This window comes from Elgaria multicarinata, chromosome 8 (genome assembly GCF_023053635.1).
Source record: "Elgaria multicarinata webbii isolate HBS135686 ecotype San Diego chromosome 8, rElgMul1.1.pri, whole genome shotgun sequence".
In the NCBI taxonomy this organism is placed as follows: Eukaryota; Metazoa; Chordata; class Lepidosauria; order Squamata; family Anguidae; genus Elgaria; species Elgaria multicarinata.
Window position 1 is genome coordinate 56,132,019 of NC_086178.1, and position 16,086 is coordinate 56,148,104.

Sequence of the window (16,086 nt, forward strand, 5' to 3'; positions counted from 1 at the left end):
AGAGCAGAAGTGGGCAGACTTCAGGCTTGCAGGACTTCCTTTGCTTTTATTAGAACCCAAACATCCACTAACTAGAGCTTGGTGCGAAATAGTGGCTTAGGCAGGCAGAAATATGTTAAGAATTCAGAAAGTGGATTTAGTGGTTCAGAAAGTGGTTCCTCTGAGTAAATGCTCAGCCCAGGAATTTGTGAACAGTACCAGAAGCAAGCTTACAAGTCAGTTCACACAAAAATCCACTCCTGTTTTGCTCACCCACCCACCCCAGTGTTCTTTTTCAGCAACCTAATTTGCTTGAAGTGTGTGTGGGGGGGGGTCGGTCTTTTAATTGTAGCTATTGTTAAGAGAAATGGGAGTCTGAAACCCTTGTCGATCCACTGCAGATCACCCAGAGATCTACCAGTAGATCCCAGCCTACCTTCTGCCCACCCCTGCTCTAGAGAGGTGGCCAGAGTAATCAGGTGCAAATGAAGAAGCAGCTCGTGTACCTTTTATAATGATGTAGAAATTCTGGTTCTCCCTGCTCCACAGAGCCATCGGTGCCAACCCCCTTTACTGTGATTGCCACATGCGCTGGCTTTCAGGCTGGGTTAAAACTGGCTACAAAGAGCCTGGCATTGCCCGTTGTGCTGGCCCTGCTGATATGGAGGGCAAACTGTTGCTCACTACTCCAGCCAAGAAGTTTGAGTGCCAAGGTAAGTGACTGGAATGCCAGGGAAAGGCTGTGTGTGTCGGGGGGAGCTCTTTGTGCACTTTCCACAAGTAGGTGGAGATACATCCATTTTGCAGAGCAGAACCACCCAAATAAGAGACCCTTGACTGTCTGTCCCATTCTGCTCATTGCCGGTTTTGTTCTTCTTCTGTTTCCCAGCCAAATGGAGACTGAAATCAGGACACCTCGGCTCTAAGCCCAGTTGAGGAGAAAAAGTTGGGTGGGCACAAGTATAACAGTGCTGGGCTGTTGAAGTTGGGGTGCAGGGTGTGTGGAAAGAGAGGGAGCATGAGGGGTTGTTGTGTGAGAGAGAAGAGAATGGAATGAGGGGGTCTGATGCTACTGGGTAGAGCTATGCCATAGCTAGCACAATTTCTGTATCCCACCCAATTGGCCCATAGGTAAGCCACTAATATCTTATTCAGTCCATCATATTGAAGCAGATGAGATTCCAGAGGGTACTCTTGAGGCATTGCCTCTTTCTTCCATATCCTTCATATCCAGTTAAATCCACTTGATAAGAGGCTCCATCTCAGCATCCTCCAACTGTTCATGCCTTTCATCCCACCCGTCTGTCCGGTAGAGAAAAGGCTGGGATGACCAAGACACTTACCCACAGTACATAGGAACATAGGAAGCTGTCTTATACCAGGTCAGATTATTTGTTCATCTAGCCCAGGGGTGGGGAGCCTCAGGACTGAAGCCAGATTTTGCCCTCCTGGAGTCCTGGCCTGACCTTCTGAAGTTCTCCAGGTGGCCACTTCCCCCAACCATCCATTGTTTGGTGGGTTCCTGGCTTTTGTGCAGGTTCACCCCATTCTAAAACATTGAAGAGCCTCTCCTTAAAGCTTAGTAACTGCCCGAAAGAGCTTTTAAGTTACAAAATGTTGGTATTTTTTGTATTTTTGCTCTCCCCTCCCCCCCCCCCCGGGTTACAAAGAATGCTTTAATTTACATGGACATGCATCTCATATACATGTAAACCAAATATATACCTGAGGGATCTTTTGGCGTTGAATACTGGGTGCTTAGGAAAACCTGATATCCCAAAAGCTAAAAGAGTCAGAGACCACAACAAGGTCTTTGAAAGCAGTTCTTTTATTTATTACAGAAGAGTTTAGAATGAATTAAAATCACACATCAGGGGGATTAGGATCATACATACATTTGGGGAAATAGAATCATACATTAACACTGAGGAAGTTTCAGACAATCAAGTATTTAAAGTCAATAATAAGGTTTAGGTACACTGGGATGCATAGAAAAGTGTGTGTGTGTGTGTGTGTTTACAAGAGGTTTGATAGATGTGCAGCACCTCAAAGAGCAGTTTTAACTCTTAGCAAGGGGTGTGTGTGTGTCTGATCATGGGAAAGGGGGAGAAAGTGGAAAGGAAAGGAAGAAGTTTCAGCTTGGGTTAATTTGAATGGGGGAGAAACAGACTGATTTGGGGGATAGTGTGAGAGTTTTGGAGGAAGGGATTAGAGCAAATGTAGGGGTATTGGAGGAAAATGGATGGAGAAGGAGCTAAAGCCAAGAGTTTGGGTGTTTGGAATGTGGTGTAATATTAGGAAAAGTGAAGAAAAGAAAGAAGAGAAATAGAAGACAATGCAAAGATTTGCCTTTCCTTATCTGCTGACTTGTGAAATGATGGGGAGCTCTGTTGGGGTTCTGCTCCGGGAAAGAAGGGGGGAAAAGGGTGTTGCTCTTCTGAGCAGAAGGGATGGAAGGAGAGGCCTCTTCTCTCCCTCACAGTGCTCGAGCAATTCATGAGTTTGGGTTGCTGTTTTTATCCCTCTTCTCTCAGGATTTAACAACCAAAACAAGTCTTGCTTCTAAGATTGCTCATAGATGTTGGAAAATGGATTTCTAGGTAGCAAATGCTAAGGGGAAGAAAGAGGACAATGGGCTCTTCTTTCTTTCCTGATGTGAGGAAAAGATGGGAGTTTATGGGTGCCTATCTCTAGCTTTCGCATGTCCAGGTGAGCAAGAAAACCTGATTGTCCGCTGATTGTCTTGAACCAAGGTGATAAGAGTCGTGTAGGCATACCTGCTTACACAACTTGGGTTTTCACTTTAACTGGTGACACCAGGAGATGAACCTGGCACTTTCTCCGTGTAAAGCCTACACTCCACCACTGAGCGACGGTACCTCTCATTTAGAGGGGAGAAACAAGTGAACACCATCAGGCTTTACGGTTGGGAGCAGCAGGATGGGCATTCCCTTCATCACCCATCCATCTGTTAATATATATTCAACACCAGCATAAATCTGCCTGAAGTCTCTTCTACCAATAACCAGGGTCTTGAAAAAAAGAAGTTTCTGGCAAATGCCTTGGAAGGGATTGTGACCTACAGGAACACAGTCTTTATATGAAGATGCATGGAAAACCGTCAGTGATTCTTTGGCTATCCTTCCTCATTCCTGTTTGTATGTTTTCTCATTTCCACATCTCTGCAGGGCCTCCCCCGCTGATCATCCAGGCCAAGTGTAACCCCTGCCTCTCCAGTCCCTGTCAAAACAAGGGGACTTGTCACCATGATCCTCTGGATTCCTACCACTGTGTCTGTTCCAGTGGCTACAAGGTGAGAAGTGGGACAAGGAGGTACAGGAATTGCTTATGGGACGAGTGGGAATGAATTGAGGTAGAGAAGGAAAGGTCTTTCTCCCTGCTTTGAAGGCCGTATGCTGTGATAGACTGCATGGACCAGAGAAGTAAGCTGTCTCCGGCAGGACTCAGGCAAAGTGGGAGGCACCTTTCCTTACGTCCAGCCTCCAGCTTACACCTCAGAAAAGCCTTACATCCAACCTCCAGCCCAGCCGAGCACTGCCAACACGCAGGAACAGGAAACACTTTCAGTCCCTACTGATCAGGCCCAGAGCTGCCATTATTTCCTGGAGAAGAAGGAAAAGAAAGACTGCCCTTTTCATATGCATTTCTTACTTCATTTAAAAACAGGCAAATGTAAAATGTTCTTCTTTACTAAAATTGAGCTTAAAAGGAAATCCTGTTAGCAAAAGCAAATAACCCAAAAAAGATGGGCTAATTCAAACATAGATAGCAACTCCTGTATATCCTTTGGGTTTTATGGCTGATGAACACACTAGCCAAAGCGTCATCCTTCATTCTCCGAACTGTGACTGCTTCCTCCCCTTCCTTTATTCTAGGGCAGAAACTGTGAACTCTCTCTCGATGGTTGTTCCAGCAGACCCTGTGAGAATGGTGGGACCTGCCTGTCTCATGAAGGGGATGGAGCCAGTTTCATGTGAGTGGCAGTTCAAGGTTTCAGGAAGATTTTTTTTCTAGATGATGGACAGGATCTTCAAAATTAGGTTAGCTGAGATTCATTGTCCGCATGTGCAGTGACACACCACAAGCCTGCCAGCTTCCTATATCTGTAATACCATATTTCTTCGATTCTAAGACACACTTTTCCCCCCATATAAACACCTCTAAGAACAGGGTGCATCTTAGAATCGTGGGTGTGATTATTATTCTTAGAATCAAAGCTTTTTTTCTGTTGGTGGTGCTGAAATTAGTGTGCGTCTTACAATCGATGGCATCTTACAATCGAAGAAATACGGTATATCAAATCAACCTGGCCCAGAAAAGGTTTCTGGCCCTTCCATTTGAAGCTGAAAAGGACTGGGAACCAATTCATTTATGTTGTCTAAATATGCACCCTTTCCCTCCACCATCTAGTGAACAAGATCCATCTCCACCACAGGCATTTACCCTTAAGGCCGCAGCCTGCTTCTTTCTGTAAACATGGGTTGGAATCTGGGAGAGGAAACCATTAAAGCACATGAGCCCCACTGAATTAGCAACTATTCCAGCCTCTCGGGGCTCTGGTTTGTAGTTGGACCTCTGTGCACAAAACTCCTCCCCACTCTACTCTTCAGAGTACAGTGTGGGCGGCTTTCTGGGAAACAGACCATAATTAGTGGCTGAAAATAAACCGCAGGCAGTAGAGAAAGAGAATGGGGCTCCAGCCCTGTCTGTGTACCCAAATTGCCAGGATGCTAAATGGCCTCTCATCCCGTCACCATAACAACCCAGCATCTTCAAAGCCAGCACATAATGTCCTTTGGGGTTTGACAAAGCTGCTTCCTTCCACGTGCCACACTAGATCCTGCCTTTGGGAAAAGGTAGCAAGCAGGGAGATGAGTCGTCTAGGAAAGGGTACCAAGGCTCTCAGCCCATAGAGCAATTCAATATATTAGTGAGGGAAGGTCACCAGTTCTTCCGCCTCTGCTTCCTCTTCCAAGTAAATAGGCTTCAGGCAATATAAATGCAAATATCAGTACATGTAACACACCTCACCTGTGCCTTCATATACTTTATGTCAGTGCAATGCATCTGTTTATACAGTAGGTGTGTGTACATATGATATGCTGTACATGTATGAACATGCTGTTCATATACATGCAATAAATAATCAGGCACATCTAGCTTGAACATGCAAACACAGCCATTATTACAGCTTTGAGAACTGGCATTTAATTTTATTTATTTATTTATTTATTTTCAATGGTTGTCAACTTCCCTGAAATCTATTTTTATGAAGGCAGCAAGTGTGTGTGTGTGTGTGTGTGTGTGTGTGTGTGTGTGTGTGTGCGTATGTATACACACAATATTACACTAGCAGAAAAATGACAAGAGTTGGCAGTTGTTCCACTAGTGGTCCAATTGTTATCAGAACTAACACAACTAGCGCAAGCAAGACCTAATCTAATGAAGCTGTAATGAGATGTGCAACATCTTGTGCAATGATTTACAGAACAGTTTGTGGAATATATTGTGAAACAGTTTATGCAATGGATTGTGCAAGAGCTTGTTCAGTGGCTTGTGCAACAGCTTGCACAACTGTTTGCGCAGCAGCTTATTTATTTATTTATTTATTACATTTTTATACCGCCCAATAGCCGAAGCTCTCTGGGCGGTTCACAGCGTGTACAACAACTTACACAGAATTGAAGTACTGGATTTGGCACTTGTAGAAATGGGGTTTCTGCAAGCTGTAGAAGCTTTCCATTAGTGGAATGACACCATTGAGTAAGACCTACCATTGAATACAACCTATTTACTGTCCTTCATCAAAATAGATTCTAAGGCAATTTACAATGATGCAGCAACCAGATATGCAAAAACATAATAAATAAGTAGCAGATAAAAGGTAATCAGCAATACATAAAGTGTCTGCGCAAACAAGAATGTTTTACCCTTTCTCCTTAAGCCTTGCTTCTCAAGGCCTGCGGCTTCTCCTGCCTATGCTTCTTGCCCATCCCAAGGATTCGTCTTTTCTTTTCTCTCCCCGCTGCTGGTGCCACTGCTGAAGTTGAAGCTCCCCTCCCCAGGCCTGCCTACCTCCAAACTCTTGTCAAATCAAGAGCCTCTTTAGCTCCTTCACAACGCAGTGGCCTGCAGAGTAATTCTACCTGTATCCTACCAATCAGAGCCAAAAATGTCCAGAGTGGAAACTGTGCAGTGTTCAGAACCATTGAGTCACTGAACTTTCTTTGGAAGAGGTCCTGATTGCCTGCTGCTGTTCTCTTTCGGCTCTTCCTGAGAAGGTCCCAAGAGCAAGATTCCTGAAAAGCCCCAAAGCAAGCAGCTTCCAGTTTCTTGGTCTGTTAAATAGCCCTTATTTCCCTCCTGGTAGGTGTTCCTGTGTAGATGGATTTGAAGGTCCAACCTGCAGCCTAAAGACCAACAACTGCAACACCAACAACAGCTGCAGGAACGGTGCCACATGCATTAATGGCTCCACCAATTACACATGCTTATGCCTTCCCTCCTACACAGGTAGGGACACACCGGGATGGAGTCAGCTGCTTCTGAGGGTGCCAGCATTGCCCCCAACCCATTTCAGAAATCTCCAGGATGCGTTGCCTTTGCACATTCCAATTTATAGCTAAGCATCCAAGAAACTGTTTACGTAAAGTGATTAAAACTTCCCAAGATGGGTAGCCTGGAGGCTTCTGTTTCCTGTGTAGCTCCTTGCCGTTCTTCATGACCACTAGAAGTAGAAACATCAGTGCAAAGTTAGCAAATTAACCTGATTATTCGTATGTCAGAGGGTTCACTTTTCTATGAATCTCGTGACTATCCTGGTGCAGAATATCGAGTAAAGTACACCTAGCCCAAGTGTGTGGCTTGACTTTTTTTTCAGGTCAGTATCAGAAGACGTTTGGGGATATTTTAGACATTTAAACCTGGCAGGTCAAAACGTCTGAATAGTAGGGAATGTGAGCTTATATTGGTTGATTCTGTCACCCCACTGCAAGCACTAGGGAGTGAGGGCTGCCGTTCCTCCTTCCCTTCCTCCCTCTCCTTCCCTTGGGGAAGCTGGGCTCATTCAGACCTGGCGCCCAGCACTGGGGGCGTTAGGCATGAAACTGCCTTCTCTCCATCTTTCTCTCCTTCATGCAGGGACTTACTGTGAGGAGTTGCTAGATGTCTGTTCTCTGGAGCTCAGCCCCTGCCAGCATGAGGCCATATGCAGGGTCTCCCCTGATGGACCCAAGTGAGTGATGTAGCCACCGCATGAGGTGGCACTCTGGGAGAGGGAAGATTTAAACTCAAGCTAAGGAGGGAATGGGAAGGAGACCCGGTAAAGACCTTTAAAGGAGATAGAGAAAGCATGCAGCCATAACCACAGTTATATGTGTGCCTTGTGGCCCTTTGGAGTAATAAGCAGCCCATCTCAGTGAGTGTCTTCTCCCTGCCCCTGCCTCCAGGTGTGAATGCATGCCTGGCTATGTGGGGGATAACTGCAGTGTGGACTATGATGATTGCCTGGACCACCGATGCCAGAACAATGCCAAGTGCTTTGATGAGCCCAACGGGTACTCCTGTCTTTGCACTGGAGGCTACAGGTAAGGTTGTTGGATGGAGACAAGGCCAGGAACATATAGCAATTACACACACACACTGCCAAACATCCTGCACAGCCCAGCATCTGGGCCTGCCTTCTACTGGAGGATTCCCTTCCCTCCAAGGGCGAGTGAGAGGAAGCATGAAATAGTGTCTGGGCATAGGAGCCCAGCTGTTTCCAGGGTGGTTTGGCTATACTTGTGAGATCCTCAGTGTGCATCTCTCATTTGTTGTATCCTTGTACAATTCAGGGAATTATATGCTTGGTGTAAATCCCTCTGCCCTCCAAGGGATCCATCACAGTGGCTGCTGGGTAGGGGTCCTGAGTCTTATCCTGCTTGTTCTGACCTTCATGGCAGGAGCAGTCCCAGTATTTAGATAAAGTAATGAGCAGAGAGACATGTGATGTCGTTCTATCCTGAGCTATAGCGATTCTTGGTTGGACCATATTTTTCTATTGGAGAAAAGGCAGAGAGAGCAAGCTGGGTGAATTGCGTAAATATAGGTTCCTGGAACTCAGACTGCATGATGATTTGTCGGGCTTGTTCCTGTACGTCACCCATTCACTTGAGCGCCCCCTGGAGTGAATTGTGCTTTGTTATCCACTCGGGCACAAGGAAGCACCATGGTGGAGCACATTCATGCTGATGTGATTCCATTGGTGTTTCACTCAGGCTCTGAAGAGGGGGAAATCAGATGAGAGCGTGGGGGCGGCAGGTGGAGAGTGCGCACTGCTCTAAAATGCACGAGCTGCCACAGGCTTGCGCTGTGGTCTTGTCAGGGCCGTGTGTTATCTTTGAGTTGTCTGTCCTGAACTTGTGCCTTGTTGTGTGCTCACTTCATACTAGTGGCCAGCTCTGTGAGATCCCACCCCGTGGCTCCCTCCAACCCAGCCCCTGTGAGAGGGCAGAGTGCCAGAATGGTGCCAACTGCGTGGAGCTAGGCAGTCGCGCCTTATGCCAGTGCCTTCCTGGCTTTGGAGGACCCAAATGCGAGAAGCTGCTGAGTGTCAATTTTGTGGATAGGGACACATACCTCCAGTTCACTGACCTGCAAAACTGGCCTAGTGCTAACATCACCCTGCAGGTAAGGGCTGGCGATCGGACTGCCACCACCTTCATCACAGCAAGAGCCGTCATTCACCTGCTCTCCCCATCTGTGCCATTTGTGAGACTGGCTGAACTGCAGAATCAATTTTCCTGCCCCTTGTTTTTTCACTCCCTCATTCTCTGCAGGTCTCCACTGCTGAAGACAATGGGATCCTCTTGTATAACGGGGACACTGACCACATGGCTGTGGAGCTGTACCAAGGCCATGTGCGTGTCAGCTATGATCCTGGTACCTACCCCAGCTCTGCTATATACAGGTACCTCCCTGCTACCCTTGGCTTCTCCCGCACCCCCAATGAAACCTTTAGTACTTGAGCAAACCTCAAGTGTGGCCCGTCAAGGTGCAAATTGACCATGAGGATGAGAGGGAGTTGTTGGAAATTGGAGTGGAGCCCAGTGACTGTGTTAAGGGTTGATGTAGAGGTCAGAGGGGGAATCTTGATAGACAATACAAGGAAAGGCTGAATGTGGGTCTTGAACATGTATATAGAGTGAGCAAGGATGGCTGTGGATGTCAGGCCAAGTGGTGAATGCCAGGAGTCTTTCCCATCCTGCATCTCTCTTCTCTCTCTAGTGCAGAGACCATTAATGATGGGCAGTTCCATACAGTGGAACTGGTGACATTTGAGCGGATGGTAAATCTCTCCATTGACGGAGGCGATCCCATGACCATGGACGGCTTTGGCAAGGCCCACACCCTGAACTCTGAGGCTCCACTCTATGTGGGCGGTAAGACTGCAACCTGAGCACAATTCAGTCGGGGAGGGGAAGGGAGAAAGAGGCTTCTCTGTCTGACTCACCCATACGTGGAGGACACCATGTGGGCAGAGAGCTCCTTAGCTCTTTGCTTGGCCAATGCCCTCTGCCATCTTCATCTGATAGTCATAATGCAAGAGCATCCTTTCTGTTCTCCTCCCCAGGATGGGAAGGTGGGGGGGGGGGGAGATTTAGCTCCTACTGCAGTGCATTGAGAACCAGGAGGGAAATGGAGGAAGAGAAACAGGCCCAACGGGAGGTGGAGGAAAACTGAAGCATGCGAGCCAGATGTTTTTTCCTGCTCCTAGTGGCTGGTCATGGCTCTAGCGTTTCTCCATAACATTCTAGGTGGAGGACTCTCCTCCCGCCACCATCCCTCCTTTCCCAGAACCCCTCAGCCTTCCTCCTCTTCCGGTCCCCTGACCTTGCTACTCTGCCTCTCCCCCACACCAGGGATGCCCGTGGATGTCAACTCTGCTGCCTTCCGCCTCTGGCAGATCCTGAATGGCTCCAGCTTCCATGGCTGCATCCGTAACCTGTACATCAACAATGAGCTGCAGGATTTTACTAAGACCCAAATGAAGCCAGGAGTGGTGCCCGGCTGCGAGCCTTGCCGGAAGCTCTACTGTCTGCATGGCATTTGTCAACCCAACACTGCTCATGGTCCCATTTGCCACTGTGATCCAGGCTGGGTTGGGCCCCATTGCGACCAGCCCATTAGTAACCCCTGCCAGGGGCACAAGTGAGTACTCAAGGTCACCAGAGTTCCCCTCTTTCCCCTAACACTTCCTTGTGGGCGGCATTTCTCACTGCAGTGCGGTCTACAGGGCAGTATGGAGGGATGAGAGCTCACTGGTAGAGCATGTGCTTTGGATGCAGGAAGTCCCAGGTCCAGTTCCTGGTATTTCCAGTTTAAATGAATCAGGTGTCCAACAATGTGTAAGTTTTCTGCCTGGGACCCTGGAGAGCAACTGCTAGTAAGAGTAGACCTTACTGGGCTAGATGGACAAGTCTGATGCGGTGTAAGGCAGCTTCCTGTGTTCCTGTGTGTGGCTGAAACGACATCCATACCTTGGCTACTGCTCTGACTGGCAGCATTTTGTTTCTTCTGCTTGCTCCTCTCTGATGATGCAGGGTACGTCAAGGAATAGATGCATCTCTGTAGCGGCAAAGCCCAAACTGGTTGTCTTTAAAGCCCACCATAGGGGCATGGGATGGGTAACACAATAAACAACAGCATTCACAAAAATTGCACGGGCAAATTAGCTGTTGTAGTCAGAACAAACTATAAACCATAGAACTCTACCTTCCCCCCACATCCTTTAAAACAACCTCAATAAGAAAGAAGTTTGTTTGTGTCTTGAAATCACAGTTATGCTTTGGAGGAAACTGGGGAGTCCATGAGAACACTCCTCTTTGAGCCCCTCTTGCAGGAACGTGGTGCACAGCGTAGTATGCCTAAGAGGGTGTTGGAGAAGACCCAAGGTGCCCCCTTCCCCCGCACACTCAGAGCATCTGTGCCAAACGACTGGGCTTCATGGTCAGTTCTGCCCTATGGCACAGAAAGAGCTGCGGGTCCCTTAGCTGCCACTGATACAAGACAGTGGAGCAGTTTCAAAGGAGGCTCTGGCCTCACTGCAGCCTCTTGTGTCCACCCACACTCAAGCTTTATGTCTCACTTGCAGATGTGTGCATGGAATCTGCGTGCCCCTGGATGTGCTGTCCTATAGCTGCCAGTGCCAGGATGGTTACAAGGGGGCCTTGTGCAACCAGCAAGGGGAGCTCCACAACCCATGCAAGAGCTTGCAGTGCGTTCATGGTCAGTGCCAGATAGCGGACACAGGCGAAGCCTACTGTGAATGCAACGGGGGATTCGATGGGGAGCTCTGCGATCAAGGTCAGACATGCCCTCTTCCCACACTAGATGGTCAGGGGCCCATAATTAAGGACTCCTGAGGGGAAACTCCCTCCTCTGCCCAGAAGCTGAGGCCCATAGTTAGGCTGGCCGTATCAGGTTAGCCCAGGCATTTCCTCTATGGGCGGGCGGCAGACGTCCCAGCCAGCTCCCCCTTGGATGTTGTTCCCGCCTCAGCCTGCTCCCACAGGCAGTTTCCTAGCATCTGTAGACCTCTTTCCCTGCTGGTGCAGAAAGCCTCCTGTTGTGCCAGCACTTCTAGAAATGAGACTACAATAGCAACCAGTGTAAGGCACATCCCATGCAAAGGTACTTATTTTTTTCATTGTGTCTGGAGTAGTTCTCCGTTGCCAACTGCTACTCTGCCCTTTCCATCCTTCCACTGGAAGACAGCAGGACTATTTTTGTAGGACTTAACCCAGCCAATCAGGGCTTTGGGGCGGAAATAAATGTCCATCTCTCCCCTTTTGCCTGTTCCTGACAATTTAAGAATCTAGAAAGGCAAAGTCCTCCTTCACTGCATGCTTACAGCTATTGGAATAACTGATTATTTTAGCTGGCTGTCACCAGAATCCCTCAAGCTAAGTGCACAGGATAATAATGCCTATTATAGGGCATTACTTACTCAAGGGCCCCCGGAGGCTGACTTCTCTCTTTCTAATGTTTTCCCCAGAGTCAGAGTGCCGGGGTGAGGCTATGCGTGATTTCCACCAGGTCCAGCGAGGCTACGCCATCTGCCAGACAACACGCCCCGTCTCCTGGGTGGAGTGCCGGGGATCATGCCCAGTACCAGGCTGTTGTGCAGGACTGCGTCTCAAGCGCAGGAAATACACCTTTGAGTGCAGTGATGGCTCTTCCTTTGTGGAGGAGGTTGAAAAACCCAGCAAATGCGGCTGTTCCCAGTGCATGTAGCCTCCCACAAGAGACAGGCCAGAGCCAAAGGGCAGCAAGGCAGGCCTGCCCTATCAGAGGCCTTGGGAACAAACTTGCCATCTCCTCTTGCCCCTGTTGCTGCTTGGGAGAGGGGTGGGGTAGGATACTCAGTTCGGCAACTGAGCAGCTCCTTTGGCATGGGGACAGTGGATCTTCTGGATGGACCAGACAACGGTGTAGATAGAAGACTTTTTCTGGCAAATCCAGCTGAACAGATGTATTTATATATCTAGCACAGACTCTATCTGGGGCCACAGCTTGTGCACAGTATGGATTTTTGTCAAGTCTGGCCATGCCTGTTTGTTTTGCCCAGTGTGATGTCCTGAGGGCCATGCCCACAGCTCATGCCTAGCCTCAGGATCAGACCATTTCATATCTTGTCATTCTGCCTGGTGTTAGAGCCTGCCAATCTGCACCATACCCGCTTTCTTCTGTTGGGTGGTCCTGCTTTTTCTCTTCCTGAGTAACCACTCTTGTTCCTGATCTTATAGCCCTGCTTATTGCAACCTCATCTTCTGTTTGTGGGGCTTAATTGCAAATAATGCAAAGACAGCAGCCAGGGGAGAAGGCAGGATGGATGTGTGTTATAGGACTAGAGAAGAGAAGACAAAATAATTTAGGAGACTGGGAAGGGATTGTATAAAGAGCTGCCTCCTACAACCTGTTGGTCACAAGTTAGTGAGGTATAAAATAGCTTAATCTTGGAGCTGCAATGTGGTCATAAGTGCAGATCTGCCTTCACCTATTCATATAAAGAAGCTAAGCATCCTCCAGGTTGGCTGAGCCACTGGTATTACTGGGAATATAACGATTGGCCTTAGGTTGTAATCCTATGCTCATTCAGATGAGAGTAAGCCCTGTTGAACACAGTGGGACTTAGCTTCTGAGTAGGCATCTGATGAGCCTTAGCTGATTCCCATTGTGTCTCTGCTGGTTGGGACAGGGAGATTGGTCCAATTCAGTGCCCACCATCCTGTAATTTCCATGATCTGAATGCAACAACAGGGAGAAGAAGTAGCTTTGTCTGGTTCCCTCTATGCTCCCACAACCACTGTTCTACACTACAAAATCATATTCTGACTAAATACACTTGGTTGCTGTAACAAAAGGTCTGGATAATGGAGGGTGATGCCAGTTCTACACCCAATGGCTGCCAAATTTATAATACATTCATACCCATTATATTCACTTTCACCTGCTTTGAAGAGGGCAGAGGGGAAGGGGGAAATGGATAGCATGTGTCTCTTGCACTCAGTGTACTGTAGCATTACTCTTCAAGAATGCAACATCACGCACCAGGCCCATCCATAAAGTACCATTGTCCTCCCATAATGGGAAGTGCAATAAATTGGCCACTGCCTGCAACAAAAACTGAAACAGAGCCTTTCAAAGTAGGTGCTATAGGCACTTTGCCCACCCAGGGCACAGATGGGGTTAGGGTTTGAAGAGAATAAGAGACCTCTGATATCCAGCCATTTAAAATAAACTACTCTGACAGTGTCTCCTCTCTAAGTCTCAAAACCCCTGTTTAATACAAGGCTCCTTGTACTGTCCTTACACAGAACAGAAAGAAACGGTGCAAAATCCTCAAAGACACTTTGGATTTAACTTCTGCCAGAGAAAAAGTTCAGTTTGCACCTCTTATCTGATACATATTTACAAGTGACACAACGTAAAAAAACAAAAACAGATTTCTGCACCGATGCAGACTAAATTCTACACAGGAAAAGCTGAAATCTCTGTCTTATCTAAATTATGGAAGTCAAGCAAATTTGAAAATTATTTGCATAATTTATTCTGCTTCTGCTGGTCAGGAGGGGCAAACAAATAAACAGGACATTGAAGCTGACCATTGGCTATGTTATTCCCCAGCTTTTGAGACTTCTATCAGGCAGAGGCTTTAAAGTAAGTAGGCAACCTTGAAGGCTTGAAACACCTTTGTTAAAAACAAACAAAAAAACCTAAAGCTGAGATTCTCAGGATTCAGAGTTTTTACTCTGTAGCCCTGCAAGAATCCAGTTGCCGAGAGACCACACAATCTCCGGTGTAAGCCGTGAGGCCTTGGCTCTACCTGTGTTCTTGTTTCCAGGGCAACCTCAGCAGCCTCCACCAGGTGCCTGTTGCTTTAAACATATGGATCATGCCTCTTACAAGAAGTTCTCCCAGAAAGGTAGCTCCTTGGTTCTAGCCTGAGAACATGTGATACAAGGAATCTCAAGGTTGCAAAGTTCTAGGACAGCTGGGTTTTTTTATTATTGTACACTGGATACCAATCAGGCAAAATGGGGTGGTTTACTGGGGAAGTGTTCTCAGGATGCACCCAAGTACAAAAAAGATGGATTATTATAAGCACATAACGCGTTGCCAGATACTCATGGTCTTGTGAAGAAAACAGCAGTGAGAAAGCCATCCTCTCCCTGCAGAGAACAAGGGAGCAATTGTTCAAAGAAGCCTGTGCAAGGATCCCTGCCTTGTACCTACCTGTATGCGCATGTTAGCCATGCTAACCTGCTAACTGTGCCATTGCCACAGGTTACAAGGAAGTAGGTAAGTGGAATAAAACTGAATGGCAGAAAGGCCCCGCTGGTACTAAGAGCCTTCACTCAGGAATACTTTGCTGACAAGTAAAACAGGGATGACTAGTGAAGCAAAATCAAATTTGAATATATAACATGATTTGCAGAGCTGTTAAAACCTGCCACCACTCTTCAAATTCTGGTTTTACCATCTAAGTATTTTTCCATTTCTATTTATTATAGAAACCTCCAAAATGTTAAATGTATTTTTCTTCCCACTGAGAATGTGCAGCTTTTAAACTTTCATTTGTAAGATTCCTAAATGAGTTACAATTACACAAAATAAACTAATTAGGTTTTGGAAATTTCTTAAGTAATTGCAAACCAAACTGCAAATATTGATATGTCTGAATTTTTACACTGTGCCTGCCACTTTAGTACATACTTTGGTAATAAAGTAGATTATCTTGGAAAATATTCAGGTAGCTCTGTGCCACAGATGGCAACGATTGAGTTTTAACTGCTTTTTCTGGCCATTCATTACAGACAAAATGAGCTTAAACTTCTTTACACTTACGAATTTAGGATTTGAAGTACAAAAGTAAGTAAATATATTGTACGAGAATGCAAACATTAATTTTAAAAGTTGGAATTCAAGCCTAATGTCTAGTTAATACACACATAGGTGCACATTTGAAATAATTTTGTCCAATTGTTTCCTTGGAAGATGCGCATCAATCCAACTGCTCCCAAGGATGTTCACGTGCCAGCTGTGCAGCACCAGCTCAGCTGCCAGGCTGTTCATTAACAGTCTAGGCATGCATCATGTGCTATCCTGTAGGCTGTGCAGTTTCTCAACCCAAAACAAGTTTTGGTGGCTGCTTTTTGGTTCAATTAGACCTCCATTTCACTGGTGCCGGCCTTCTCCCAAATGTCTCAGCATGCATGCATGCAATAGTTGTAAGCTTCTGCCCAATTCACTTTAATATCTGGTACAATGGTGTCTTACATACAAGTGGCAACAGATTCCACTTATCTCTGCACTTGAGTGAAGATTGTATCAAGTGTTTGCTTGATCAGCACTACTGGAAATGACTCGTCTCTTTTGATGCCCAGAGGGAGGGCAGCATCAAAACAATTCAATCAGTGCCACATCTAGGGGCAGTTCACGGAGAATGTGCCAGGTAATTGTGTGAAATGTCTTTTGTCACCTGCTGCAAGCTAACTGTTAAAGTATCCCTTTATACAGAATACTTAGATTCAGATAGATAGA

At 46.7% G+C, this 16,086-nt stretch overlaps 1 protein-coding gene across 1 annotated transcript in view; it reads left to right on the forward strand.

Moving 5' to 3' along the window:
- SLIT1 (slit guidance ligand 1) overlaps positions 1-13,178 on the forward strand; it is a 133,787-nt gene extending 120,609 nt beyond the window's left edge. Inside the window, exons 26-37 of the mRNA XM_063132549.1 lie at positions 529-692; positions 3,168-3,292; positions 3,876-3,973; positions 6,371-6,513; positions 7,141-7,234; positions 7,449-7,586; positions 8,433-8,670; positions 8,820-8,950; positions 9,268-9,422; positions 9,903-10,191; positions 11,135-11,346; positions 12,038-13,178. Coding sequence (XP_062988619.1) covers positions 529-692; positions 3,168-3,292; positions 3,876-3,973; positions 6,371-6,513; positions 7,141-7,234; positions 7,449-7,586; positions 8,433-8,670; positions 8,820-8,950; positions 9,268-9,422; positions 9,903-10,191; positions 11,135-11,346; positions 12,038-12,276 — 2,026 coding nt within the window. The 3' untranslated portion in view covers positions 12,277-13,178. The remainder of the gene's footprint in view (positions 1-528; positions 693-3,167; positions 3,293-3,875; positions 3,974-6,370; positions 6,514-7,140; positions 7,235-7,448; positions 7,587-8,432; positions 8,671-8,819; positions 8,951-9,267; positions 9,423-9,902; positions 10,192-11,134; positions 11,347-12,037) is intronic.
- Positions 13,179-16,086: the final 2,908 nt, after the last annotated feature.